This window comes from Dryobates pubescens, chromosome 5 (assembly GCF_014839835.1).
Source record: "Dryobates pubescens isolate bDryPub1 chromosome 5, bDryPub1.pri, whole genome shotgun sequence".
NCBI classification, from domain to species: domain Eukaryota; kingdom Metazoa; phylum Chordata; class Aves; order Piciformes; family Picidae; genus Dryobates; species Dryobates pubescens.
In genome coordinates this window covers 25495236-25508932 of record NC_071616.1, presented here as the reverse complement: position 1 = coordinate 25508932, position 13697 = coordinate 25495236, and the positions used below count along the sequence as shown (strand labels likewise).

Here is a 13697-nt window from a genome sequence, read left to right as displayed (position 1 = left end):
CTAGGACTACTCTTCTAATGTCAGAGAAGATACTGATATTTTCCATGCAGAATAACTTCTGACTTGCCAGTGTACTTGATAACGAGTCTCCAGTTCCGTAGGCGTTAATGTGCTCATCTGTGTGTGGGAAGTTGCTTGGTTCATGTTGGCTGCTACTTTTGACTACAAACATGCCACTGTATAATTTAAATGCTTGTAAGAGCTAGACCATTTGCTTTCCTGAAAATGGCAAGATGTCAGTGTTTATGGTGGTATGTGAATACCTGTGTTCGTATTCATGGCTAAATTACAGAGGTTTGTGTTTCTTGATATATGATAAATACAACCCACAGAAATGTCCAAATGTTTTATTGTCACCATGTGCTTCAGTGGATAAATGTGTTTTGTTCAGATACTGTTTTTATATCCATTGGCATTTCATTTGATAGTGGTGATAATACAAGTCTGGTTTTAGCCTCCCACTTTTCTTTTTTCCCAGTTAATTTCTCACAGCTTGGAAAAAGTCACATTGACTGATTATAACTAGCTTGAAGGAAGGTTCCAAATGGAAGCCTACAGTTCTTTTTCTTTTCTCTGAAAGAATCATCTATGTCTTCTGCTCTGTGCTTGTACAGATTAAGATACTAATCAGGCAAAATTAGGTATAAGATGCTGTGGCTGTCAAGTGAATATTGAGGCAGTGTAATACCTAATTGCTAAGGAGACTTCAGTGTGCAGCATGATTCAAATTAGTCTGTTCTGCATTGAAGAAGCTATGGTTGGTAATTGTTTATCTAGGAATAAATAATACATTACTGCCTTGTACTTCAAATTTGTATAGCCCTGAACCTTTTCCTGGAAGGGATTTTATATGGTTTTAAATGATTTTTCATAAGCACACAGGAATACCCAAGTCTTGCTCATATCAACACATTTGAAACCTATATAAACCAAATCTTAATTGTCAATGCTGTGATGATATTTCTTCTACTAATCTGACATTTATCTCACATATCCTTGTCTGTTACTGGCCGTTATATTTTGTCTATGTAAACTGCTAGGGACTTCTTCCATTTTCAGCTTTATGTGGCAATCAGCACCATACAGTCTTAAACTTGACTGGATATTTCAGGCAGTGATCAGTAACTTAATAGCCTGTATGGAGCTTTTAGATTTCATCCTGATTGGCTCAGTTCTGTTGGATTTTAACTTATTACATGGTGCTATCCTGAAGACCTGATTAGAAAACCAGTAGGAATCTCATTCTCTCTAGTTCATTCCAGTGCATCTTCCCTTAAGCACTATAATAATGCAGATGGGTCTGTATTTGGAAAACCATCCCATTTCAGCCATGTGAGATGTATGCTCATCTGCATCTGGTGCAGAGTATCTGTTAATGAAAATGGTATGTTCTACTTCCAGTATGATAAGAGGAAAGCATGACGAAGAACTCACAGCAGCTGCCCTGTGGTCAGGCCAAGCCTTAAGATTTACAAGGCATGAGGCATAACTCAGACCAAATCTGTCGGGGAGAAATGTGATTTCTGCTGTGCAACTATTCACGTGCTGTGATAATTTCAAGCTATATAAATGAGGAGGGCGCATAGGTAGGAAATTTTTTGGTGAAGGTTAGCATCACAGAATCAAACTTCAGCGGGCAAATTGAAGATCAGAGAGTGAAAGGAGCAGTCTGAACTATGGATGAGACTATTCTTGTGCATCAAAATTCATTTAGTATTTTAAGGCAATATAAAATAGCAATCACATTGATTAAAACAGCCAAAAAGTATGTTCATTTCCACCTCACCCACCCTTTACCAGCTGAAAGTCTGAGTCAGTAATTCAATACTGAATATACCATTGTTCAATAAACTTTAGGGGACTATAATTATTTCCACAAATTTCCCAGTACCTGAAAAAACTGAAGTTGCTATTCCTTTTCTGTTTCATTAAACATTTTAAATCTTATTTTCTTAGACCCAGGAAAGACTTTTGAACTCAGACACAATCCTGTTGAAAGGAGATTTTTCAGCATATTCTGAGATGCTGACTGTGATAGCCACATTCTCCACTGTGTAGAAATGTAAGAGCTGCAGTGGTTGTGTAGTGATTATATATGCTCCCTTCTGATTTCTTTCTCATGAATTGAAGTGAATGCTGGATTTTTCGGTGCAGTTGTGGGGTTTTTTAGAGTGGTCTTGATATCACTTCAGAATAATGATAATACAGGCTTAATGACAGAAGTCTGCTGTGTTAGTAGCGTTTTTCCTTGCTTCAGCAAGGGAATAAATAGTTCCCTCATTAAAATATCTCAGTCTGCTTGTGGTCGGGTAATGCCATCTATCATCTGGCCAAAGCTTTGATGGAATCTTAGGTCAAGAGCACCAGTACTAATACACTGATGTACTGAATACCAACAATCACAGAAGACATCTGGTTGGAAGAAACCTCAAAGATCATGCACTGAAGGGTCAGTACTAAACCATGTCACTAAGTGCCAGGTCCACACCTCCAGGGATGGTGACTGCAGCACTGCTCTGGGCAGACCATTCCAGTGTTTGATAACCCTCTCTGTGAAGGAGTATTTCCTAGAATCCAGTCTGTTAGTCTTGGGGAAACTAGGGCCTTGAGTATCAACACAAGGCCCTTGTGTGCCACTTATATACTATCTAAAGCCAGAACTTTCCTCATTATCCTCTGCCTTGTTCTGGTTTGTCATATTTCCAGGCCTTTAGTGATTCCTTTGCTTCATTGTCAAGCTTTCATGAAGGCTAAGCACTTCTGTCACAGTCTCCCTTGTTTGTTAGAGCACAGAATTAAAATTGCAAATTCTTCTCCAAACACTACTAAGCTTCTTCAGTGGGTGGGGACCCTCATTGTCATATCCATGTGGCCTTGGATCAGAGGGTTGGGTCTAGGTCCCACAGTTCCCATTACATTAATTGTCACACACAATGTATAGTGTCATGTTTCATTTCTGTGGCATAATTTGATTTTGTGGTAAAGTGTTGAACATTTTTTTATCAAAGGTTTGAACTGATTATAGAACCAGACAGGGAATAAACAACTCCTTCTTGTCAAAAAATTCATGACTGGTTGTGGTTTCTGACGTACACTCTATCTGCTTCTTGAGACTTTCAGCCTGATTCAGGGTATGAGAGGTCACAGTCGTCTTTGCTAAAAGCCATAAGGAGGTCTTATAATCCTGCATTTATTTGTGTATTTGGCTATTGCATGTGTCACTTTCTGAAGGGACTTTCTGAAGTCCCAGCAACTCTGTTAGGTAATTCCATGCCAAACCTCATTCATGGTGACAACATATGACAAGATGGTCTCAGATCTTACCCCCTAATGTGGGAATCCTAGTAATTAGCAGAAATTACACTATTAGTTATCTCACAAAATAGGAGCCCTGCTCTTGCTGTCTGTAATGAGACATTGTGAAAGTGATGGCTAAGGAAAAATAAATTAAATCCCAGTTACAGTTACCCTACTGAAACTTTTCAGCAGCTGACCTCTACTGAAATTGAAAGCTTTCTGGAGTGTGTTGCCTTTCAAGTCCTTCACAGGAGACTCATTGATGACAGAAGCCTTCACTTGAACAGCTGACTACTTATTTGCATAGTGGCTCTTAAGAAATTGAAGGCCAGGCAGTACATTTGCTGTTAGTTCTGTAGAAAGGTTTTTATTTTAGCTAGCATGAAAAATAAACTTCCCTGTTCCACTTGAATTAAAGTTAAAAGAGGATTGGGTGAACAAGAAAAACAGAAGTTCAGGCTTTGACTATTCATCCCTGAAGGATCCTGGCTATCTCAACTTTGAAGGTAATAAAATTGCTTCCCGCAAAGTCAGTAGCAGAACACTTGCTTGCAAGAGGCTACTTCACTTGTGCCCAGTTGCTTGGGTACTGTATATCATATGCATACTTGTGGTGAAGTTCATACTAAGTATGTGAGGTGATTTTCTAGATGGTTGTATTGGTCTCCTCTGATAGTTATAATTTTTTATTAGACTTTAATCAGAAGCACCCGTATTGCAAGGCCTTCTCTTTCTGGACTCTCGTGGAATAATTAATTGGTCAGATGATGTGGTTGTGCATGTTTTAGGATTCCTTCAGTGTGCTTTCATTGTCACTATCACATTTGTTTAAAAGGAAATAAAATGAAACCCTAGGTCACCACTACATAAAAACCAGCACACCCCAAATAAAAGTGGATTTTCTTTGTTTCCAGTGCTGCTTTTTGCCATGAGTGCCTTTCCCTTTCATTCCAACCCATTTTACCTATATTTTTCAGAGCCATGGAATCAGGTGTTGCAGTTACTGTAGCCTTTGTGTACAGCTGATATGGCTGGCTGTAATTAGGATACTTTTGCAGACTCTGAATCCCACAGTACAGTGAGGCAGCCACTGCCCTACAGCAGAGTGAATTTCAGAAGCTGCAGCTGGGTGTGGATGTTTCAGATTCCAGCCAAAATCTTCCATGTGAGAAATTGTTTCCTTGTACTGGAAACCATACCCAGCAAGTAAAAGAAAGAGGCAAATCAAGGTGAGGAGCAGCCCCCTCTAGAGAAGGGGAGGCTGAGGGGTGACCTCATTGCTCTCTGCAACTGCCCAAAGGGAGACTGGATCGAGGAGGGGACCAGCCTCTTCTCCTTGATGACAAGTGACAGGACTAGAGGAAATGGTTACAAGCTGCTCTAGGTGAAGTTTAGGCTGGGTATTGGGAAATCATTCTTCACAGAAAGGGTTCTCAAACATTGGAATGGTTTGCCCAGGGCAGTGGTGGAGTCACCATCCCTTGAGGTGTTCAAATAGCATGTTGACCCTTCAGTGCTGGGTTGAAGGTTAAACTGGGTGATATTTGAGGTCTTTTTCAACCAGATATATTCTGTGATTCTGTGATCCTTGGGTGGCTGCATGCTGTTGTGGCAGAGATGCTGAGGCTACTTTGGTGTGTGCACAATCATATGATAAAACCTCCTCCTGTCCCTCCTAAGCACACTGCTGAGTTCAGCTGATGTTGTCGGAAGCGTTGGCAAAGTCTCCCAAATCTCTCCATGAATAAGACTCCTGTAATCCCTAAATGAACATATAATAATGGCAGTCATCCAGCCTGTGCTTCTTACACATCCAAAATTTCCAAGAGCCTTTCTATAGGGATGATGAGCTCTGGCTTCTGGTGTTTTGGGGTCTGTTGCCTTGTGCTGTGAGCTGTGTTTATTCAACCAGGGTTTTCAGTGGTCTGGGATGCATTATTTCAGAAAACCAGATGTGTTGTCCATTGCTGGGTTATTCCAAGAGCATGCCCATGTGCTTCCATGCTCTGCTTCAATGAGGTCACCCTACACAGAGTAGGTGCAAACTTCACTCCCATACCTGGGGTGCCACCTCGCTCCTGGTTCTTTCTGCTGGCCGCAGGCAGTGCAGGGGTTTACACCAGTGCATGGTGGCTGGCATAGGGGTGCTGCAGCTGGGCTGGGGCAGATTTGCTCCAGTTTGTCATCCCTGTCTGTGTGTGCAGTGGGGATGCTCTGACCTCAGCACTGGCTGCGTTGTTGCCATGGAGATTGCGTGTGCTGTTGCTAGGCAGCTGAAGCATTTTCGCTTGCACACTGCAATGCCATGAAATTCTCAACTTTCCTCGTTCCTGTCTCCCTTCTTTGATTTCTCAGATATAACTCCTTTGGCTCTTACCCCGCTTCATTCAGTTGCACTGCTGCGATTTCTTGGTGTTAACCCTATAAAACCCTAAAGAGCCCGCATGGCACTGCAAATAGGATTCATGGCAACAAATTCAGGGCTGAAGGAGTTAAAGTGGTTGAGGATAGACTGCAGAGGAAATGATTTCTAGCAGATAAACTACTTTAAATGCTCTGGCATTCATGGAAGGGGAGATTTGTGGCTGCAGTCTTTTGTTCCGTCACTGATGGTTTATATGAATAAAAACACAGACTAAAATATCACTGCAAGGTAAGAAAATCAGCTCAAATGGGCCTAATTAATCTCCTTGGTTGCAGTATATACTTAGGTTTTTAGTATCCTCTGCTTGCATTTACTGCTTGTCATGTAACATGCGAATGATATTTTATCTATTTATCCAGTATTTGACTTATTTGCCTTGAATAATAAAGATATCAGCCTGTATTCTTGGAGTATACTGCATTAATCAGACTTGCAGGAATGATCACATGGTACTCTATCGCCTTTCCCTGTTAGCTGCTGCTTGTCAGCAGCTGGCTGAGCTGTAGGCTGCAGGCCAGTATCTGCATACCCTTTCTCTTCAGAATATTTCAAATATACTGTCTTGTCATTATGCATTTTGCTGCAGTTTGACAATCTAAATGGTCCTTCTGCACGTTAAGAAGATTATTTCAAATTTCAGAGCATTTGTGTAGTTACTAGGCCATGTATGCATTTGAAGAATTCAGGTAGGCTCTCTATTTTATACATCAGTGTGCTTGGTTTTTGTTCTCACAAGGATTTTGCTGTGTAATGTCAGTCAGCTCTACAGTTAGTCCTTCAATGTGCAAATATTTCTTGCATTTTAAAATCACTACCCTGTGCATGGGGAGAGGTGCTTGAAGGGTAAGATGCAGGTAATGGTAGCTAACTGCATGATGAAGTGCAAAGCTGGGTAATTGATTATATCTCGCACGAATTTCATCGCCATGCAGCCAGAAGCAGCGAGTGCAGTGTAGTTAAAAATATAAACCAGAAACTGTTCTGTTTAAAAGGATCTTTGCTATTTTTGGTTGCGGAGAATCTGACAGATGCTCCTTTGAGATAGAATACTGATTGTGAGAGAGAAGAGAAAATTGGTGCTTGGATTGTATATAGGATTGTATTTTGTGCTACTGCAGAGTATACATGTCTGGTTTTCGTAGCTTTCATTTTGTAGCTCCAGAATTCTGTATGAATTACATGTGAAATAACAATATGGTTAAGTTCACTGGGGTTGATTTGTTGTTTGCAAACATTTGAGGAACTGTGATTGTTAGAGTATAAAATTAGCACCTTTTATTCGATATTGGTTCTGCTCAGTATTGCCTCTGCCCCCTCTCCTCCTCCATCCCCACCCCCAATATAACTCCATCCTTTTTCAAGTGTTGAGAGCTCTTAAAACCATAACAGATTTTTGAAGACAAAACAGAATTTCTACCCTCGCTGACAAAGTTGATTATTTTATCTGCAATGAAACAGTACTGGACTTGAAAAAAATTCTGGTCAGTTCTGGTCAGTAGTTGTGGGGCAGAGGGTGTCTCAGTTTTTAATTTAATTTGGTATGTTCAGTTCTTATAACTCATAAAATTGTCCAAATAAATTGGTGACAATGTTGTAGCAGCATGAGGGATCATTTCATGATGTATTTGTCTGTGTATCATTAATATAATGCATCTTAAAAATACCCTTTCCTTTTTGGTGCAGAAATAGGAGCTTCTTTGATCAAGTATATAACTGGAGGAGAGGATGGAGTCTTTTTGTATACACACTGAGCATTCTGTACCTCATATTGTCAAATTAAACTTTCTAACCTCGGATGACATTTTGATAAAATTATTTCTGCCTTTTGTTAAAGCATTTAATATGTTGGCAAATTCCCATAGTTTGTGTTTTGCTGATCATTCTGTGTGGAAGTAAGTGATGTCAAAAGCAGTGAAATCAGGTACAGGACATTCTGCAGCCCCCCAGATATCATGGTTGCAGCCATGAGGACTGAGGAGATACAGCCTGATTATGTATACTTCTGTTGTGAAATGCTGTCTGAGGGAAAAGATTTTACTGGAAGACTAGATAATGCTGTATAACTGCAGTTGTCACAGGGCTGTCAGGAGATGCTTGAAATCTTGACATCACTGATCGTTGGCAGTAAATTAAGCTGTGAATGGGCCCCAATCTTACTGTGCCACTTACTGTACTCACAAAGTATTTCAACCTGTTGGTTGGATACTATTTGTAATGGAGTGAAACTCTCTTCTCTACATGAGAAGATAAGTGGTATTTTTAAAAATTTGGTTTGAAACATAATTTTAGCTGTCTTTCAGTGGCTTTCCTAGACATCTTGGGCTAGGAGAGCACCTACTTTTATGACAAGAATGGTCAAATGCTGATTACACACCCACTAGACTGTCTAAATTATTTGTTATCCTCTCTTAGACTTGATTTGAAAACAGTAGTAACATCTGATGTGCAGACTGCTAGACATTTTCTTTTAAATTTCTGCACTGGTAGGGCTGTGGTTTCTGTATAACTACATTTAAGTGGCATTTATGTTATTAAGACATGTCTGTGGTGTTTTGTTAAGGTTGTATCTGCATGGTGATTTTTTTTTATGGTCATTATTCTCATACCTGTGGCTATATTACATTTTGATATGAACAAAACATATCTTGCAAGAGAAAGAAAAAACAAAGGGTCTAGTTGAGCAGCAGGATGGAAATCTGTCACATGAGCTCCTGGAAGCAAAGTTACTGTAGCAGTAGATGGCACTCTTCTCTGGGCTAATAGCCCCTGGTCTTTGGCAGCCCCACAGTCTTTACAGGGGCCATTTTCCAAGTGCACAAAACATAAGCTTGCACTCATCTCTCATCTTAACTTTCAGTGCACCTACAGGGCTAGAGTACCCAAGTATCTAGAGAAGTAGTGACCCCACTGGTGCCTGCTCATTCAAAGCCATGCACACAATTTTTGTACATGCTATTTTGCATTTTTCTTTCTGCCTGAGGCTGAGCCTTAACGCAGGACTCCTTCTATGGGTGATGGGGGCTGTGGCACCCCAGACCAATGCCAGGAAGCAGCACTGCTGGCTGGCCGCCTGCCCAAGTTCCCTAAGGGGTTTCCGTTTGAGGCAGCTGCCTTCACTTCCCCAGCAAAATGGTGCCAAGGTATTTTTGTGAAGTGTTAAACAGCAGCCAGACCTCTCTACAGGAGTGTCTTGCTTAAGGGCTATAAGTGCCCCTGGTGCTGTTTGTGAAACATCTGTGCAGCCCTTTGGAATTCCCTATTACCCCTGTGGTTACTGAATGGATGAACAGAGACTGAAGCCTTGGAGAATCTAGGGGTTGATTGCATTGAATAATCTCATAGGTTCTTGTATTAGCCAAGCTTGGATTATCTTCCTCTTGGGAAGAACCTAATATCCCCTGATACAAACTTTGATTGCTTTTAAAGTGAGAGTTAAAGGAACTAAGCCTCTTCTCAGTTTATAGGCTGCTGGTTTCTATGTCATACTACTTTGGTCCATTTTCTTACTGGTTTTCTGTACTGACTTCATAAAACCCTAAAGCTCACATACATTTTATAACGGGAGGTAGGATTGTGTTTCTGTGATCTCCTTCTGACTGTACTAAGATGCCTTTGCATATGAAGCCAAAAGGAGGGTGGTATACTTGGTCACAAGCAGTATCTTGGTTTCTTCAGTGCAGATTTAGTTCTCCAGCAGCATACCACAAATGCTTTTGTTGCCATGCCTTTATCTTTCTGGGCTATTACTTGGTATTCTTCACAGTGAGCTAGTGTCTGTCTATTTCTGATACACCGCCCACCATGGCATCGCAGTATTTTTAACTGCATCTTCTATTCCCCCATCCTCTGAGCAAACCCGAGAATTCTACAAGGGGGAAGATCAGTCTCTCAAAGAGGTGGCTATGAACAGAGGAAACAAAACCCACTGATAAATAGAAAGCAAAGTTTAAATGAACATAGAGCATTTGGGCACCATGGTGCATGTGGAATCTCTCACTTGCTGATTCCCTAAGCAGCAGTAGCAGTCAGGCAGTACTGCCAGGGAGAAGATGATCCCCTGTGTCTTGGAGCAAATGCAGTCATTGACATTCCCTATATGCATTTAATCATTGAGTTTAACTGCAGAACTGGAACCAAACCCAGGAATTCTGATGCCTGAGCCTCTTTTACTATTGCCAAATAAAACACTGAATGTGCAAAATTAGTGAAGAATTCTACCTTTAAAATGATGCTGCAAAAAATTCTAGCAGCAGGTGCCTATCAAATGCCTGCTCTGACTTTGGCTGCAGCATTTGCTGCATCACAGCCAACAGTATTGATACTTCCAGGGTAGATGGTACATTTATTAAAGAACAGTACAAAAGAGCAGTACAAACATTTTATAAAGATGGAAAATATTGTAAAACTTGAAGGCAGGTGGCTTTTTCTTTCCTCTTTCCCAAAGAAATGGCACATGTGTGCTCTACACCTACCTGAAAAGAGTTTGTAGTGAGGTGAGGGTCAGTCTCTTCTCCCAAGTAACAAGTGAAAGGATGAGAGGAAATGGCCTCAAGTTGCACTAGGGGAGCTTTAGTTTGTATATTAGGAAAAGTTTCTTCACAGAAAGAGTTGTCAGGCACTGAAGCAGGCTGCCCAGGGAAACTGTGGAGTCACCGTCCTTGGAGGTATTTAGAAGTTTTGTGCATGTGGTGCTTAGTGACATGGTTTAGTGGTAACTTAGGAGTATTAGATTAATGGTTGGCCTTGGTGATCTTAAAGGTCTCTTCCATGCAAAACAAGTCTGTGAAGCTGTGGTTATGATTTATGGAAGGCACTGATGGTCCAAAGGGATGCAGGCCTATCTGCTGTGGCTTTTGCTGCTGAAAATTCATAAGGAAGCCTTTTAAATAACCCAAAATTTAGGTAGTGCAACTGCAGTCTAAATAGTCAAACAGCTTCAAGGAGCTGTAAGTGGGGCAACTGAAGGGATTTGCTTGTGTCACAAATTGCTCTTTAAAAAACAGGAACAACAAAAAATAATCTGCTGTTCTTTTCTACAAGAGATAGGATCATATTGATGAGCAAGAAGCATCAGGAGAGTTGCCAAAAGACGATTCAGTTGCTACAACAGTGTAGCTTCTGCAGAGAGGAGTAATGGGATTGCACCACTATGGAGAAGGCGAACAAATTCTTCTAAGTTGGTAGCTAACCTCCCAGGTTACAAGGGGCAGCTAGTGAAGGACACACCAAATAGTGCATGTAGTCTTTTCTGACACGAGGGAAAATGAATGAAGGAGTAATTATTCCTGCAGTCAAAAAGTCTTAAAAGGGAGTAAATGAGTTTAAATTGGAGAAAATCTTAATTGGTTGCAGTATCTCAACCCCTCCTAACCCATGTTGCTGAACTCACCCATTGCATTGCTGTGTTCAAAACAGCCTCTTGGTGCTAAATAAGTAGCCATAAATCTGTGAACCTAGAAGCCAGCTCAGTGTCAGCAGACAAGCAATGCTGCAGGCCTGCAGAATCTCTGCTGGCTCAGTGCTTGCTCCTCCTTGGACTATGTTCACCAGCAAAACAGTTATTTATGCTCCTCTCTTCTGTCCTTATGTGGTTACAGGAAAACTGAATGCAAAACTCCATAAAAATTCATTGCTGAGAGAAAGCTTTTGATGACACACAGCAATTGGCAAGTCTGGCAGCTGCAAATAACAAAATGCATATGCCCAGGGGCAGGGCCGCTTAGGGTTTCTGTAAGGTCCATAATACCTTTTACATATTCTTCACTTAAGAGTTCACCCTTCAGTCAGTGACTGAGAGGCTAAGTTTTATAGGTTTGTTCTGAAACAAACTTGCACTGAATTTAAATAGAATGGAAAGGAACTACTTTGGATTGTTTGGGTTGTTTTGTTTGTTTTGGTGGTGGTGGGTTGGGGGTTTTTTTGTGTGTTTTTTCTTTTCTGAAAGTAGTTGCCTGAAATGTGCCCTTTGCTAGTTGAAATTGGTTTTAGATACTTGATTTTTGGACAGTTGGTATTTACCCACACAAGGCATACACCCTAAGGAAATGTTGCTTCCTTAACCAGCAGATTGAATCAAATGTTTTTGCTGACATATTTTCCTCTGTGACAACTGACACAGAGTTGCCACATATTTCAGTTGTTTAGCACAGAGACATGTGAAGAGAAGAAGAGGAGTACTTCTAAGGCAGTAATAGGAGAATACTGTTGCTGGGAATGGAGATAAGCACATGTATTCTCATAGTGGCCATGTTGTAATATTTCTTCTGAAGAGTCAAATAGCTAGAGATTCTTTGTTAGAGGTGGTGGATTTAGGATTGACCAGATTTAAAAATCAAAATGTTGTTTGGGAGTATAATCTCATCCCAGATGTAAATGTGAAAGGAGATTTATCCTAGGATATTTATTGAACCTGAGAGACTATGGTGTGTATTTTAGGAGGTAAATTCCAGTCACATTAAAACTGATGTAAATTGTATGGGGGACGTGTATTTAGTGCCTGAAATGTGGGGCTGTTTGTGGAAGTATGCAGTACTCCCATTTTTACCTTGGCCCAGTTGTTCACCTTACAGAGAAACCATCTCACTGGTGGCAAAGACTTTTCAAGGGTACTTGACATCTACTGCAGTGTAATTTACTTGCAAATGCCAGAAATTTCTTCTCTATTTCCTTTGCCTTCTAGGTGTGGTAACCTGGCTTCTATTCATTTTTCTGTTGCCTCTCTCATCTCCTATACATGTTTATCCCCTTACCCTCAGCACATACACACCCCCCCATTACTTTTTTAAACCATTCTGGTAGTAATGTTTACAAACAAGAAGTGGTTGCTGTTGTTTAATGACGACCCAGACACGCTTTTCAGAAGTAATGCTAGTTGTTAAGACACATGGTAATTGATGTCAATCTTTAAAATGAAAACAAACACATGAGTACAGATGGCTTCTTTAAAGAACAGAATTTATGATAATTTCAAAATCCACCTATGGGCACCCATTAGAGCAAATAATTCACAGTCTTGCCTGCCTCTTTTAAGCATTAGTATAAAGTCTATAAAGATTTAAAGCACTTTAATTGAACTTTCATGGAAAACAGATGCTGCCCATTGCTTCTTACCTGCAGTGCCAGCTTCTCAGGGGTGGATGCTTGGTTTTGGCTTCTTGGTGTCTTCAGAGGTGCTCATTATCCCTATCCCTGCCCTTAACTTCAGCAACACAGTGTGAATGTCTGACTTCCCTCTTGCCTTTTTTTTTTTTGTGAGCAAGGCCACAGAGATTATATTGCTGCTCCTGCTATTTCTGCTACTCATATGGGAGACACAGGACATGGAGGCTTCTTCCTATGTTGCATTTCAGTCCGTACATTTGCCTTTGAAGGGGAAAGACTTTTTTCCTACTTACTCTAGTATGAGTTGGGCTGGATGGCTGACCTTGTTCTCCTGGGAACTGGTTTGATTCCTGCAGGAATTGAGAGAACAAAGCTGGATTGCATGACCTGTGCCTCTGTTTTTGTTCAAGAGGAGCGGCAGGACCTCAAAACTTTGTCTTAGAGGAGAGGTTGACTACACATAGCATCATCTCAAACTCATCTGCATAAGCTTTGTGTTCATCAGCTGAAAGTGGGGACAACATGGTGCTTATGGAGAAAAAAACACTGGCAAGAAAGGTGATACTTTGTTATTAGAAGCATTTAGAATTAGAAGCACTCAAGAGAGGATCTCTGTGTGCATATAAGGAATGAGCCTTTCACTCTCCCATTGAGATTTTGTATGAAAACTAGGGAAGGTTGCTCCCTGCCATTATTACACAAGAGCTTGTGCCCAGTTCTGTATCTCAAACCCTTCTTTAGCTGTAAGATTTTTGCAAGTCTAGTGCCTTGCATCCTTGGAGACCTTCTGGGTAAGGTGTGTCCATGCATTTATCTCAGCTTGATATCATACAACCTTGTACGTTTTAGATTGGCTGCTGTAAAATGAGGTTGA

General features: G+C 40.8%; 1 protein-coding gene across 6 annotated transcripts in view; it reads left to right on the top strand.

The window, feature by feature from the left end:
* The window catches only part of EVL (Enah/Vasp-like), a 142212-nt gene that overhangs the window by 18822 nt on the left and 109693 nt on the right, over positions 1 to 13697 (top strand). For 2 of the 6 annotated variants that reach the window (XM_054161851.1, XM_054161847.1), the window contains exon 1: positions 6198 to 6408. The exons of 1 other annotated variant lie outside the window; for it this stretch is intronic. In XM_054161851.1, coding sequence (XP_054017826.1) covers positions 6386 to 6408 — 23 coding nt within the window. In that variant the 5' untranslated portion in view covers positions 6198 to 6385. Of the gene's footprint in view, positions 1 to 5602; positions 5951 to 6197; positions 6409 to 13697 lie in introns of those variants that run through there. 3 more of the 6 variants (XM_054161850.1, XM_009905169.2, XM_054161852.1) reach the window with 3 other exon arrangements.